The 15,690-nt window shown below is 35.2% G+C and overlaps 2 protein-coding genes across 3 annotated transcripts; both read right to left on the minus strand.

The window, feature by feature from the left end:
- Window positions 1-1,140: 1,140 nt before the first annotated feature.
- Window positions 1,141-2,908, minus strand: LOC117325859 (beta-1,3-galactosyltransferase 1-like). Its single transcript, XM_033882357.1, has one exon. The coding sequence runs from the start codon at window positions 2,615-2,617 to the stop codon at window positions 1,724-1,726; it is 894 nt and encodes a 297-aa protein (XP_033738248.1). The 5' UTR covers window positions 2,618-2,908; the 3' UTR covers window positions 1,141-1,723.
- A 1,441-nt stretch (window positions 2,909-4,349) lies between these two features.
- On the minus strand, window positions 4,350-10,610 carry LOC117325860. Of its 2 annotated transcripts, none has more exons than XM_033882358.1 (4): window positions 10,278-10,610; window positions 9,371-9,528; window positions 8,803-8,879; window positions 4,350-7,680 (listed from the first exon to the last, which is right to left on the minus strand). In XM_033882358.1, the coding sequence occupies exons 1-4, from the start codon at window positions 10,491-10,493 to the stop codon at window positions 6,584-6,586; spliced, it is 1,548 nt and encodes a 515-aa protein (XP_033738249.1). In that variant the 5' UTR covers window positions 10,494-10,610; the 3' UTR covers window positions 4,350-6,583. The 2 variants fall into 2 exon arrangements, with proteins under 2 accessions (XP_033738249.1, XP_033738250.1); XM_033882359.1 differs by having other exon boundaries at window positions 9,371-9,550; window positions 10,278-10,385.
- Window positions 10,611-15,690: the final 5,080 nt, after the last annotated feature.

Below are 15,690 nucleotides of genomic sequence, written 5' to 3' on the forward strand. Positions count from 1 at the left end.
ATTAAGTTATTTTTTAAAAGTTACAAAAGACACGAGCTTTAGAGAGTGTGAAATATAGTCCATATTCAACAATCACGAGCCAAGTGATCTGTTTCTACCACAAAAAAAATATTGGCTTGAATAAAAAAAAAACGTGGTCAAGTCTTATTTCGCTTATGCAAATAAGGTGTACAGGTGACGGCCGGGACCAGATGATGTGACGTCATTTGATTATGGATGACGTCAATAACAATTGCAGCTCGAGTCAAAGTTCGAATTCTTGACCAATCAAAAGACCGGAAGATCTATTCCACTAGTGGAATATAACATATATATATCCAACAGTCGGCACATTTATATAATGGCTTGAGTGTATTGTGGTAGAAATAAATATATATATAAATATCAGATATGAGTCAACAAACACACATGTACAAATTAGTGTATAGATATGATCAGACAAACTTGTTAATTTAAATTTATATACATTTTATATTTTGACACATATGTTTTATAGGATATTATTTACTAGTCTGATTTTTAAATGCTTTTTTTGTCTATAGGTGTCTCCTTGACACCCGTCCGTATATGACCCTGGCTGTTGCATGGACGTTAGACCCCTTAAAACTAAACATTCGGACATATATAATGACACGAATGACTCAAATTAAACGGTTGTCTACGTTATACATCATCTGTAACAAGTTGGACCAAAGCAATAAATGAAACCAAACATTTATGATCACAACAATAATTTTTTTGAAAAAGTCAATATGACATATATACATGTAAATTTCAAGCAGACTCGTGGGACCTTGTATAACGAAATGTCTGAAATATTTTTTGCCCATTCCTACATCGCTTATATTTCATTATTTACATGCAAACTCTACCATAAAATATAATTTGCATTGCAACCAGTTCGTGAGATATCAGTGAATTTTAGATTACTGTCTTTCACCATTTAAGTTTTGGGTGTTTCCTTTCTGTAAACGTCCTTCTAATCTGGTGTTGTTGTCCTTAATAACTCGAATTGCGGATTGGCCGTAAAACAATACAATACAATGACATTGAATTTGTAGCAAGTGTTTTAGCTTTGCATCAAAATATATAAGGATGTGGCCTGTTTGTATAAAGGTAAAATATAACAGACATCAAAGATTGAAAGCGAAAGAATGTCATTTATTTAGGCCTACGTGTTATTTAATATAAATATAAATGACGACATAAATTCATCTTAACTTGTTTGTACAAACGTGTACAAAGATATATGTTACACAAGAGGAAAAAACAATATTCAGAACCTCTTTATAAGAAGATGGGGAACATATTAAACAATGTCATTTATCTAACATATACATGACTAACATAAAGAAAGGAAACAAATTTTGTTATGAAATACACAACGGCATTTATTATAATGTAAATTGATCATCGCTAAAACCATTGATGTCAATTACATAAATCAGCCTAAAGAATCTTTAAAATGATTTTTGAAAATTGAAGGTGGTAATGCCAAGGTCTATTTTTCTGCCTTCCTATTACTCAGTATGTCGGGGAACCAAACATATGCCAATTGCCAGAAAGAGGAAATGCTATGAAGTAATATTATTTGACGCATTTAATTGTGTCAAAGTATCTGTTTTTAAGACTGTAGGAAAGAGAGGAAGTAAAAAATAAGGTAATTGATTTTGGTATAAACAATACAGAAACGAAATATTTGAATTGTGAAACTCTTGAATCCTCATGGTATCATTCTGTTTTGGAATTTCTCTCTGGATTTATTCATTTTCCATGCTATTTTCATTTGTTCTGGTGTGAATCCATGTGAGGCCAGAACGAATTTGTTTCTTGACGTAGTCCGATGCCCATATACGTTAGCATTGTGAACAGGTGATATACCAAGTTTGTATGCGATGATGCCCAAGTAGACATCGTCTAGACGGAACAATTTGGTATACGGCAATGCTGTCCGTACGTCCGACACAAAATCCATAGTCATTATGACTGTTCCGGCTGCTACGAATGGTGGATAGGTGTCCCATGGGTACTCCGACACGGGAACAAACCACTTACTTTCAGTGCTACGATGGGGTTGATAACCATCGTATGTTCGTCCCATATACAACTTGATACGCTTATCAGCTGGTAGACGGTTAAGGAACAAAACCAATGTTTTCAGTGAAACGTAAATATCATCATCAACTAAAACAATAAAGCGTGCTTTTGGGCAGAATTCTGGTACCCAGTTCAATGAGGTAGATGTTTTCAATGTATTGTTGAAATAGGTATCGTGAAAATCCATTAAAATAATATCGTTAAATTGTTTAATTTCATCCCAAATGGGATTAAGAGATTCATTTACAGGCGTACCTAGCACGAATACTGTTCTGATGTTAATATTATTGAAATAATGTGGATTACCCCATGTCTGCCGAATCGCATTCCTTTGTTGCCAATGGCTACTCTTTGACTTCACTAGGAACACCACAAATACGTCCTCCGTGTGATTTTGAAGCCCTCCACCATTACTCGCACATCTGTTGGTCGGATTATGAAGGTAACGGTATGTAAACTTGTTGATGACACGATTCTTTACATATCCAGTACGTCTGTATTCCTGTACAAGTTTTACCATATTTACGTCCAGTGGGTAGGAAAAGTTGTTAAATGACACCTCTGTTTTGTACACTGATGTCGTAGTTAGAACAGTTGTTACGAATGATTTCCTTCCTACAGTGTTGATATCCTTTGTTCAGAAAATATAAATTGTTCGGTACAGTTTGATGATGAATTATAACGTTCCTTCAGTGACAATTTAAATCTGAAATTAAATATAACAAGATTTGTGATTAGATAAATAACCACCACTACATATATCACACAGACGATTCGCCTTAAGCTTGTGGACCACATTGTCGGGACGTTTTACCTTGTCTGTAGTTTGTGATTGGGTAGGTAAATATTGAAGACAGGATGGTATCGTATGTTCAATTTCGTGACTCATGCAGATGTTTATACACAAACTGTTTCAGTGTGTAAAGAAAAATATTTCTTCCTGAAGCGAATCGTTAGAGAATTACATAATAAGCATAGCCAGGTAGGGACAGCCAGTTTTATGTGTATTATAAGGTTCATCCTTGTCTGTAGTGGATATTTAGCATTTTAAGGCATTTGAAAATTTGTACGATGTTAAGTTGACTTGATAAAAGTCTTTTATTAAGGACAAGCACTATACGATTGGATGAACAAAACAACACTCATATGTCCAATAATTTGGTTCCGAAAATGACTTGTTTATCCATAGTATTCAAATAGTCTTTTCTGTAATTTGGGGTATTCCAGAGTCGCTTTCGTTTTTTCATTAGTAAATCTACTTTGTATAAACTGACGTCAGGTTAATTCCTGTTCAATGTGCAGAGTTTATTCAAGCATTAACCTACCATTTTTGGAAAACGACTGTCCTCGCGTTTGCTAGGTATGATTACACACTGGTAAAAAGAAAAGCACCGGTTGTTGTTGTTCTGTTGGCCTTTGGTAAAAAATGGCGACAATTGTGAAGGAAAGTGAATGTAAGTCATATCTTTGAGGTGTTTTTCGCATTTCTGAATGTTTTCTGGGATCGCGAATAGTCACACAGAATGTGGGATGAATTTATTTTTAACACTAAACCACTGATTTATTTAAGGATTGTGCCTCATTTTGACTGCGTGTACGGTAGTATGCCCTCAATTGTGGGATCGCCAGATCAAAGTTAACCACGCCCACCTTAACGACGGTTGTCAAGTAGGAAAGGCCCGTCATCAAACGTAAACAAATATGGCGGGCAAGACCGCTTTCGGCGACATACCCGACGACGTTTCTGCGGCATACCTGCCTTATACTCCTACCTTGCGACAGAAACAAAAGGCCATTTCTTTTGCAAGAGGTAGCTACATCAAATGTGTAACAATTAGCGGCGAAAGCAGCAGAAATGCGTGTATATCGGCCCGGGTTTACCGCAGCCAGAGGAAGTCGGAGGACCCTCACTCAACTGTCATCAATATAGACCTCGATCAACGGAAGATCACAGATGCGCATTGCAGCTGTAAAGCTGGGTAGGAATAATAAACTAGTTAAGATGTTCTGATTTGTTTGTTGTTTGTTTGTTTTTATTTCTTTTTGTATTTTGTTTGAGTGCATGTACAGTGTGTGATCAATTAGGCCTAACATGTTAGCCTATGTGTGCAAGGTTACGTTGAATGAATACGTGAATGAATACGAAAGGCAAAAAGAAATATGCATGACGTTAGTGGAGTCACAAATGCAATAGAAATGGCACTGCATCTCCCATTCTGATCCAGTGAAAATAGAACAATATTAAGTGTAAATTAAGAAAAAATCATTTTAATTAAAAATTGTGAAAACAACATGAATACAGACATTAAAATTCAGAATAATTAGGCCTACAGTTTAGTACACATAGCATATTAATATATATCACAGATCGATATCAACAAAGCAGATAAATTGATTCCAGAAGGGAATGTTCTGTTTGCCTTATTGACAGTAGAGTTGATGTGATGACTAGTACTGTAACAATGTAACCAAATTAGGCCTATCAGTAGATCTATCAAAGTAGAACAAAAGTTTCAAAATATTGTTGAGAAAACAGCTCGCTCTCCCTGGATTTTCACTACAATATCCAATGGAAGCCAAAGCTGTTAAAACAAGTTATGGGGTCCTTGCACAAAATATTTCTTTTTAAATCATAAAATTAAATTCGTGTTGCAATGGTGCATGCATATCGTTTAAAATGAAATGATTTAAAAGCAATGATGGAATATGTCAAAACATATTGTACCGATGTATAGGCCCTAAATAGGCTACATTACACATATCATGATAGCGACTACAATATGTATGGCTATCAGGTTTTTAACATCCACGACAGCCTAATTAGATATCAAATGAAAAAAGGATTCAAACCTGGGACAGCCGGTACTCTTATAATTACCAGACACACTAATGACTGAGCTACCTGGTAATTAATCCTGATCATCCCAGTCCAGTCCATCTACACAACCAAGATTATTCCTTTTACCTATCAGAAACAACATTACATTTTCTACAAGTAAAATTTTCATTTCCAGCAGTTGATTTTTTTACGGATTTTGATGTTCCTGATATTAACATGCATGCAGCTGTTAAACAGATTTTTAAACATTAAACAATGGGTATGTATATATATATATATGTGTGGACATACTTCAGTAACTCAATAATTATGGCACTGAATTAAAGGACATTTTAAAATAAAAATTTGATTCAAATTACAAATCGATTTATCTGATCAATCTTGGTTTTTTTTTTAAAACTAATTTAATTACTGTACATTTTTATAACAGCATTTAAATCTTTGTTTAGATCTTACCTTCTTTATTTGCAGTCCTTATTGTATATACCGGAATGTATTTAAAAGTCAATATTAATACAATCAACTGCAATTGCCATCGATATGTTTGCAAGAGATCAATAATTGAAAACCAAAATTTACAGAATATCTGGACAGTGTGCACACATTCTTGCTGTGATAGTTATAATTGAGGAGTGGAAAATCGCTGGATTGAAAGAAGTTCCCTCTCAGCCTTCATCAACAAGTTTACCACAGCAGTGGGATAAACCGAGAGGACATAAAATAAAGCCAGAGCCTGTGTCGCAGATGGTCATATCCAGACCACTCAATATGAATCGGAAAAGGAAACCAGTTATTGCCTCTTTTGTTGACAATAGGTATACATAGTATGATACTCTTTGAGATACATATTCCTTTGGTAGGATGAGTCGCACCATTCAATATATCGTTTAATTTATTTGTAACACACAGAGTGTAGTGGAACTTCCTTTGAGGTTTTGATTGACAAATTGGTTAATTTTGTTGTTTATACATTCATGTACATATTTCAATTTCATCAATTAAACTGCAGAAGTTTAACATGTGAATATACAGTTGAGAGAATTCAACCTAAATATCATTTATCACATATATTAACATTGCAGGAAAATGCCCCTGACGACATCCGATATTGCTCATTTAAAGAGTCTCAGCAACAGCCCCATTTCATACTTGGTGGAAAATGGAAGTGACACAAGTACAGTTAATACCCCATTAGGCCCCCAGTTCATCGGTTCAGCTCTAAGCTATCATGTATGTATGCTGCATGATATTCAAATGTAATTGTTTTATAACTATTATTTATAAGGTTAAACACTTGATTTTCTAGGGATTTTAAACATCATACCAAATATCTTTCACATGCATAATGGGCCGTGGAAGCCAAGTGGTTAAGGTGTCCTGATCATAACATTTTATCACTGGCCCTTCACCTCTGGGTTGCAAGTTCGAAACCCTGTGGCAACTGCCTGGAAGTGACCTTAGGATGGAAGGTCGGTCGTTTTCCTCTGGGTACTCCAGCTCATTCTTAAATGACCCTGGTTGTATTAGGTAAAATAAAATAAACCAAACCAATATATCCCATGCATAACATAAAATACATGAAATATCTTAGACTGTATACTAAAAGAGGTATCAATGGAACATGTACAAGGCACAATACAAAAAAGATCAGTCTTGTATTAAATATGGCATGAAGTTTGTCAACAAACTACAAACTAACCAAACTTGGTTTATACAGCCAAATAAAGATAGGCTTATTTTGTCAGACAAAATTTTAAATTGCTTGATACGTGCAATAGCTCTTTCCACATGAACTCTGTGTTTTGCAATTTTTATAGTTTTTGAAACATCCCCTGGCTTCATCTGTGCTCCACTTGAAGCAAATGGTGGAATATTTAACTTGAGTCCAAGTTCCTTCAGTTCATCCTCAATAAGGAAACCCTTGTCAGCCATGATACCATCCCCTCTGTTTATTTTCTGTTGCTCAATGAGGTCTGTCAGAAGGTTAAGAAAACCACTTTCTTTGGTTAAAACTTTATCCGAAATAGATCCAGAAAAAAGCATTGAGGCAAAGATAACCGATCCTCTGGGATCAACACCAACTAGAGCTTTCAAGGTAGTACAGGATTTATAGTCCGAGTAGCACTGACTCTGTCGATTTAATGCACTTGGTTTTTGAATTTTGAGTTCTGTTCCATCGATGATAACAATCGTGTCAGGGAAATCCTCTTTGTACTTCGATGGCATATTCCTCACTATCTCCTCTCTTTTGGGCCAAATCACAAGTGAACCAAGTTTGAAAAACATGTAATTAATCCAATTGGAAAATATTGTGCTGCAAGCCTGAGAAGAAAACATGAATAGGTTACTTAAATGTACAAAATCAAAATTTTGTCGTAACTTCATCAGCACAAGAAGAAGCTGGTCTTCCAAAGAAATATTTTTTGTTCCACTCACTGTTTTTGTAAATGTAAATGGCTCTTCTTCTGATGGGATAAAAAACTTGACCAAATTGTGAAATCTGTCACTGGAAAATCCGGTGTAGTACTGGTAATCTGATGGTTTCAAATTATTACAGCTGAACATGGCCTTGGAATCCCCCTGTACCTCATGGGAAGTTGTCTTTCGACATAACTGTTCATATTGAAGTATCATTTTGGAATAACCTTCACTTAAACGTGCGTTGTTTGATATAAGTTTGGCATGCTCCTGGTCTAATCTTCTGTTTTCAGCAGCCAGAGCCAGTAGGTCTAAAGGTTGTGTTTCTGAAAAATAGGAAATATCTGTTTAAAATACAAACACAAACTAATAGCAATTTTTGCTATGTACATATAGCAAATATTACACAGATAACAACTGTTCAATCAAAGATAAGAGAGGATGATATACATCAAACAACAAAAATTAAAAGTATTTTCTTTAAATTATTGATTTAATTACAGTGTATCTTCTCTTATTTCAATGAAATACTTGTATCATCCATAATATTATTAATTTATTATTCAATTTAACATATTTGTGTTGTGATGATCACATTAATTTTAGTTTGTATAATATCAGGCAGACTTCCCTTATAATTTCAGGCTCCCCTTATACAACCTGTCACTCAACCAAGGGAGGTAAATTCTGACAAATGTGGAGATATAGCATTTCCTAAGGAGCTACCCAGCTGTATTGATGTACCAGCACCAACACCAGAATGGGGGGATGTATCATTAACCCAAACAGAGGCACAGGATATTGAAAAGTCAACTCGCTCTCAGTCAGATACACAACTGTGGTTCACAGAGAGAAAGAAAAGAATCACTGCATCAAACTTTGGTAGGATAATGCTTCGAAAAAAAATTATAAATGATGCTTTCATGAGCACTTTTCAGGAGCGAAGTTTTACATCAGCTCCAACATCTTATGGAAAGGCAAATGAACTAATAGCCAAACAAATGTACATCAAACAAAGTGGCAACCATATCCATGATATTGGCCTTGTGATAAACCCCAAGCTACCCTTTATAGGAGCTACCCCAGATGCAATTGTCTGTGACAAAATGGTTACTGGATTAGTTGAAATCAAGTGCCCATATTCTGTGAGAGACATGACAATTGAAGATGCATGCACCAACAGCAACAAATTCTTCTTAGAAAAAAATGGAGGGAAATATGAATTATCTAATATGCATATGCACTGGTTCCAAGTGCAAGGGCAGCTTTTGGTCACAGGTGCCCAATTTTGTGACTTTGTAACTTACACAAAACAGGACTTCAACATTGACAGAATCCTTCCACATAAGGAAACCATGAAAACTCTGGTGGAAAAACTGACCCATTTTTATGTTGACCATTTCAAACCTATTTTGCAAAGTAAAATATGGGGTATTGTAAACAGTTACCTTTCATAAGCAAATTGTCATCTTTCTGCATGTCTAATTGCACTTCAGATGGCACCACAATGCTCTCCATTTCGATGCTGTAATCAAAATAAAGATATTAAATACAAGTATTTGTTTTTATTTGGAGTTACATATTGTGTTGAATTCATAGCAACATATTAAAATGAATCACCTTGTCCAGAGTGTCTCCAAAGTGTGTGGAAGTGTCAATATTTTGATTTTGTTATATATGTACCATGTCCTATTAACTAACAGCTAGGTTCATTTGAGGATGTGCCAGGTTTGTTCCATTTTCCCACCCAGACTAAGGTGAAATTCAAATATTGTGTTTTAACACTACCTGCCAAAATGCCTCATGTGGGCCCTGAACCATATACAAATTTTTTTTTTACCTACCCATTGAAAAAAACATAGCTCAGGTTTGAAAAAAAAAAAAAAAAAAAACAATTTTTCAATTAAGGCCTGATCTGTATAATTGTTTTGATACAAAAGAATGTAGAAATAACTATGTTTATAAATGTATGTGTTTTAATTTTTTTTTTAAATAGAAATAATCAACATTACTAACTTATCGTTTTCGTCCACGATATCCAGAATTTTTCGTTTGGTACTTTTTGTCAAATCAGGTCTTGGCATTGGTCTCTTTCTGCTTGGTGTTATCCTGTCATAGGGAAGTGCAGACCTTGGATTTGGATACAAATCGGATGGCTTCCCATCAACAAAATGCTACAATAAGAAAATGAAGATACTTTAAATGAAAAAAAAATACAAAATTTGATTCCCAGTAAAGGCACAGGTAAAAGTCATTTTATTAAAATAGTATAATATATTATAATAAATAGTTATATTTTTATGGTACTATATGTGTAAGGTGCATGCAGAGAGGGATTTTATTTCATTTACTGGTTGTTTTTTTTTTAAATACATGTATGCTGTCTCAGGTGTCATATCCATCTAAAAGTAATTCATTTTGATAGATCTATAGATTGGACAAGTGCCGGTATGTCTGACAAATATTTCTGTTATTGAAATGAATTCATGCCAGAGTTAGTTGTTATTAAATCATAGAGCTGAACTGCTTTAGCCTTTAAAATAAATCTTTAAATAGGATATATATACAGTCATAAAATGTAAACAACAGCTAATATTAAAAAATAGTCAGAATTACCTATGCTGTATATAAGGACTAGACATGTCCTTGTGATTCAAGCGTACGCATGTCCCTGTGGCTGATTTTTTCTTATAGAAACATGCACTGTGCTAAACATGTTCAAACACTCGGTAGAAATACTTTACAATTCGTATGGTATCGTACATCCCCCCCCCCCCCCCCCCCCCCCCCCCCCCCCACACACACACACACATGTACGCATACGCTACATACGACCTATTTCTGTGAGCATGGCAGTCATCTAAAGTAGTTACTACATTATCATTTATATAAAGAGGATATGACATTGAAATATCAATATTACCTTAGAACAGACAAACAGGTGTTTGGCTTTACTACGCTCACGCAAGATTTCTTCGTTCAGTTGTGATTGTGGTCTGCCACACAGTCTTATCCATTCTTTGCATTTTTCCAAACTCCTGCCGGGTTTAGGAAAGGGTATAAATGTCACCCCACCTTCCAGACGGTCGGGGAACCTGCTGTCCGTGTTACAGGTACCCCAGCAGCATCTTTTCACCATTGTTGTGACACTTCAGAAAAGTCCGACAGTGACGGGCAAAATGGCGGCGGTTTCATGTGTCGCCGAAGTTATTTGTAACGCGTCACGCGATTGGTCGAACTGATCTGTCAATCAAAATCTGGCGATCCCACAATTGGCAACGAACATTTCCTATGGTTAGCGCTCCATAGGATATGTTCGTTACCAACTGCGGGCATACTACCGTATACGCAGTCAAAATGAGGTACAATCCTTATGTTTACAGCAAGCAACTCGTTAAAATAAATTACGAAGATAATAACATTCAGGGTGTGCTGCGACGTTGGTAACTACGGCAGCAGTGGTTTCAAAGATTTCAGTGAATCTACGTAAAGACACCAGTACTGTTAACAAAACTATAAGAAAAAAATTCAACACTTTAGTTTAATACCTTTTATGTTTTAAATTAATTGGTATACATGCATTCACAATCCATAATTTCCGTCTCAGATTCACTATGGTTGTCAAACACAGGGTGTATTGACACAGATTTATTAGTGACGTGGTCAAGTGCTCTCTAGGAACTGTGCGCTTCAGCCATTTGTTGTTAGCTTGGCTCGTTGAGAAGTTACATATGCGTCCATTTCCGCAATATTCTGTTTAGGTTTTGACAAAATTCTCACTTGACGTTCTTTTTGTGCAGAGATGATCGGGTAAAAATTCGTTGATCAGTCAGAGATGTAAATATGTGTATACATCCACAATCAAATTAAAAATTGAACTATGTTTCTCGGAACAACGGACAAAATGGCAAATTGGACCCATCCACTGCATTGACTCGCTATCGAAACAACTACAAGATTTCAGCTTCTTTGTTAACATTTCTACTTGTTGGCGGTTTTAATTACCCTCGCATTGAAAAGTGGTTAGTAATTTTATTGCAAACGGGTTTATTGTTATACATTTTTAAAGCACAGACTGTTATTAAATACATTACAGGGAATTACAGACAGGTCAAATATATATAGATATATATATATTTAAGTAAGAATAGGTATAAGATCTGTTTATGGAATGTTTAGATGTAAAGCATTATATAATCGTTCTATGTGTAACTAGGTGCTAAGAACATTTATCTATTATTTCCATGTAAAATCTTGTGTTGCTAACTCCCCCTGACCAGGGGAGGGATCCACTGAAGAGGACCAAAGCCCCTGTGACCATATGCATAGACCTGCCTTGAACATGTAAACTTAACTTTGAAAGAGTCCCGGACTTGGCACAAGATGATTGATCTTGATAGTACATGTGTAACTGATCTATATGGGAATTAAATACAAACTCTTGCTTATACTGTGGCCAGGTTGAGCTTTATAATGTGAAGTCAGGACATTGGGGAAGTCAACCGCGCCTCGGGTTGACAGTGACTCCCAACTGCTGAGTGCAGTGTGTCAAAAACACAAATCGGAGAGGTCAGAAGGAACTTAAAGATACATTTGTATATTGATGAGAATGGAGAACAGGGGCCTGGAGGACACTGTCAGCCCCAGGAATTATTTCCTTCCCCGGTAAGTGTGTCAGTTACATTGACCAAAGCTCTGTGACTCGATGATAGCTGTTGTATAAGAAGTCTCATGAGAATATTAAGTATAACACAGATTAATCATGTAATTCCCTTTCCGCTCTGTTTTTATGTTCGTCAATGAGTACTGTATAAGGTAGCAGTGTACAGTAAAAATGCCAAATTCTGAAAAATATGGCACATGCTTTAGATATGTAAACATTGCCAGTTAACCTTACATATAACCTCTAATAAAGTATATATATTTGAAATCTGTACAACATTTGCAATTTTAATAGAGCTCTGAAGGATAAGTAAACTGATATTTTCTGTGATTATTAGAGCTGTGAATACCATGGTAACAGCTTAAAAAATTCTCAAAAATTGCAAAATATTATGATATTTGACCCAAAATGGCACAATTCTCTACACAATTTTTTTTCTGAAACCTATTTAAAATTAAATATCTCTATCCCAAAGACAGAATTAATCTTGTTTGGACATATGTTGTAAATTAAGTTTTTCCGCTATCTTACCTTTTCTGTGGGCTTCCATTTTGCGCTGTAGGCGAAACTAAATTTCCTGTGTAAACACACGTTCGGAAAATCCGGATATTTAAAATCCGGAACCAATTTATTGATTTTTGTTTTAATAAATGTGAAGCCTGTATGTACTACTTCATACTGGATATACCAATTATAGTGTACATTTATTTTTTCATTTTTTATACATATCATAATACAGGAGTTATTTGCTTAACAAAAAAATTGCCCATGGCCAGGCTGTCTTACTGTGGTGTGCTACCTTATACATCACTTTCGTTAATTCTAATTTTACTAAAAACCCCATGAATGTCTAGAATATGTTCCGACGAACAAAATGACATATCGGGTTACTGTGTATCTTTAATAGTCACAGAGTATTGCTGATTTCCCTGAGAGGTGTATTTTGACAACTTTTTCTCCCAATCCAGTAATAAGGGGAGGTAATTTTAAAGATGAAAACTCCCATAATTCTGTATATCTCTTGAATAAAGTTGTGTTTTGAGTTGAATGTGGTACTTTGAGTCTCTGTGCATGTAATCAAGCAAAAAATACTATACAACTATCAAATTTAGCCTTGTAATATGACGTCATAGTTACCATGACGTCATCAGTAACTATGACGTCATCAGATGGTATCTATGACGTCATAAATACTCAATGGTGTCATAATAAATAACCAAATTCCTTTCCAAACCTCAGCTTAGCAACACATGCAATATTCTAACTGATAAATCATGACATGACATCCAAGATTTCAAAATGTCATGCCTATGACATCACAGTCATCTGTTTCCACCCCGGTAATTCAGATATGTACCAATGATCATATGAAAGTGTCCGCTGATCCCATTTTATGCGGAAAATGCTATTTTTTCTGCTTTACCGAAGGAAGTGACAATAATTGACAATATTGTATCAACCGTACACTCCATCAATTGAAATTACATGCTTACCAATGTATAAATAAATTGAAAATAATGGTTTCACCAAATATTTCAAAAAATAACACTTACTGAAATAGTTTCCATGGATACGGGGTAATAAATCAGGTAAAACAAACCAGAATTCGGTCTATATGGTTTGTTAGATACCCAATAAGTTATTTTGGGTTTGTTATAAAACATAGAATATCTTTTCAATTTACACTGACTCATTAACATTATGCTTAATTAACCCACCCTTAAAATGGGTAAATATGCGAGTTACCTCCCTTGATTCCTCTAATATGACAAGCCTGATAATAAACAAGTTTTAAATTGTTTTTATGCATTTTTGAGCAATAATGAACTAAAATGAAGCTTAATCAAGCATAATTAAGCACAATTTCCAAAAAATAACATTTTTCAGCCCTTATAAGGTAGCAGTGTACAGTAAAAATGCCAAATTCTGAAAAATATGGCACATGCTTTAGATATGTAAACATTGCCAGTTAACCTTACATATAACCTCTAATAAAGTATATATATTTGAAATCTGTACAACATTTGCAATTTTAATAGAGCTCTGAAGGATAAGTAAACTGATATTTTCTGTGATTATTAGAGCTGTGAATACCATGGTAACAGCTTAAAAAATTCTCAAAAATTGCAAAATATTATGATATTTGACCCAAAATGGCACAATTCTCTACACAATTTTTTTTCTGAAACCTATTTAAAATTAAATATCTCTATCCCAAAGACAGAATTAATCTTGTTTGGACATATGTTGTAAATTAAGTTTTTCCGCTATCTTACCTTTTCTGTGGGCTTCCATTTTGCGCTGTAGGCGAAACTAAATTTCCTGTGTAAACACACGTTCGGAAAATCCGGATATTTAAAATCCGGAACCAATTTATTGATTTTTGTTTTAATAAATGTGAAGCCTGTATGTACTACTTCATACTGGATATACCAATTATAGTGTACATTTATTTTTTCATTTTTTATACATATCATAATACAGGAGTTATTTGCTTAACAAAAAAATTGCCCATGGCCAGGCTGTCTTACTGTGGTGTGCTACCTAAGTGGTTAAGTAATCAAATAGATTTCATACGGTGTTCTTTCAGTTAGGTATTTAAGGTCTATCGAGTTAATTCCCTTCATGAGACTATACGCGGTATTACCTGTATAGGTATGCTATTGTTATGTAAATTACACGTGAAGTTGTCGGTTCGTACACGTGGAACATTGCGAGGCTCGCTGTTGTACAGTAAAGACGTTTTTCAATAGCATCGAAGACAGGTTTCCATGCTACATAGTAGATCGTGGATATCCCGGGCGGTGGCATTACCGTTTAACAGCCCTTGTCGAATTTATGTTTCATTTCCCGGTGTTATCAACATTTTAATTCGACCTCCACCTACTTCAAGTACAGCCAATCATCGTCTTCGTAGCACGAGTAGGATGCGGATTACTGGTTGTATCAGTACATTCAATACAATCAACATTCGTTCAGGTAGTGAAGTACTTCTGTCGTCCACAGATAGGGTTTAACGGCAGTAATTGTATCATCAGTAAATGATTTGTAAGATGATGTTGTTATTATGCTGGAAATGAAAATACACGAGCCACTCATCCTATATGAGATGGCACTGTTTTCTTGTCTTGTCTGATAAAAAGATGTAAAATACAATTTTTATTCAGCCGTACAGTACGGCGGGAGAAAAAAGGGGGATATACTATTACTTTGGCTAGAATACAGGTATATTGAAATGGTAGGTATAAAAGGAGCTGGTAACGTAGTAGGCATGTAGTGTACTGTATAGTGTAGATAGTTTTTTGATGAATTTGGGAGGTATCCTTGGTAGTTGGTGTGGTAAAATTGGCGAATAAATTATCACTGGTATTTATTTTATTTTCCATTTGTTTATTAGAGAAAAAGGACTGCTGTGTCAGAGGGGTTAAGGTGTCCCGATACTTTATCACTAGCCCTCTACCTCTGGGTTGCGAGTTCGAAACCTACGTGGGGCAGTTGTCAGGTATTGACCGTAGGACAGTTGTTTTCCTCCGGCTTCCCTCCACCTCTAAAACCTAGCACGTCCTTAAATGACCCTGGCTGTTAATAGGACGTTAAACAAAAACAATCAAACAAATAAATACCTAACCAAGAAATCTTCAGTAAGGAAGCACTATAAATCGGAAAAAATATT

This window comes from Pecten maximus, chromosome 4 (genome assembly GCF_902652985.1).
Source record: "Pecten maximus chromosome 4, xPecMax1.1, whole genome shotgun sequence".
Taxonomy (NCBI): domain Eukaryota; kingdom Metazoa; phylum Mollusca; class Bivalvia; order Pectinida; family Pectinidae; genus Pecten; species Pecten maximus.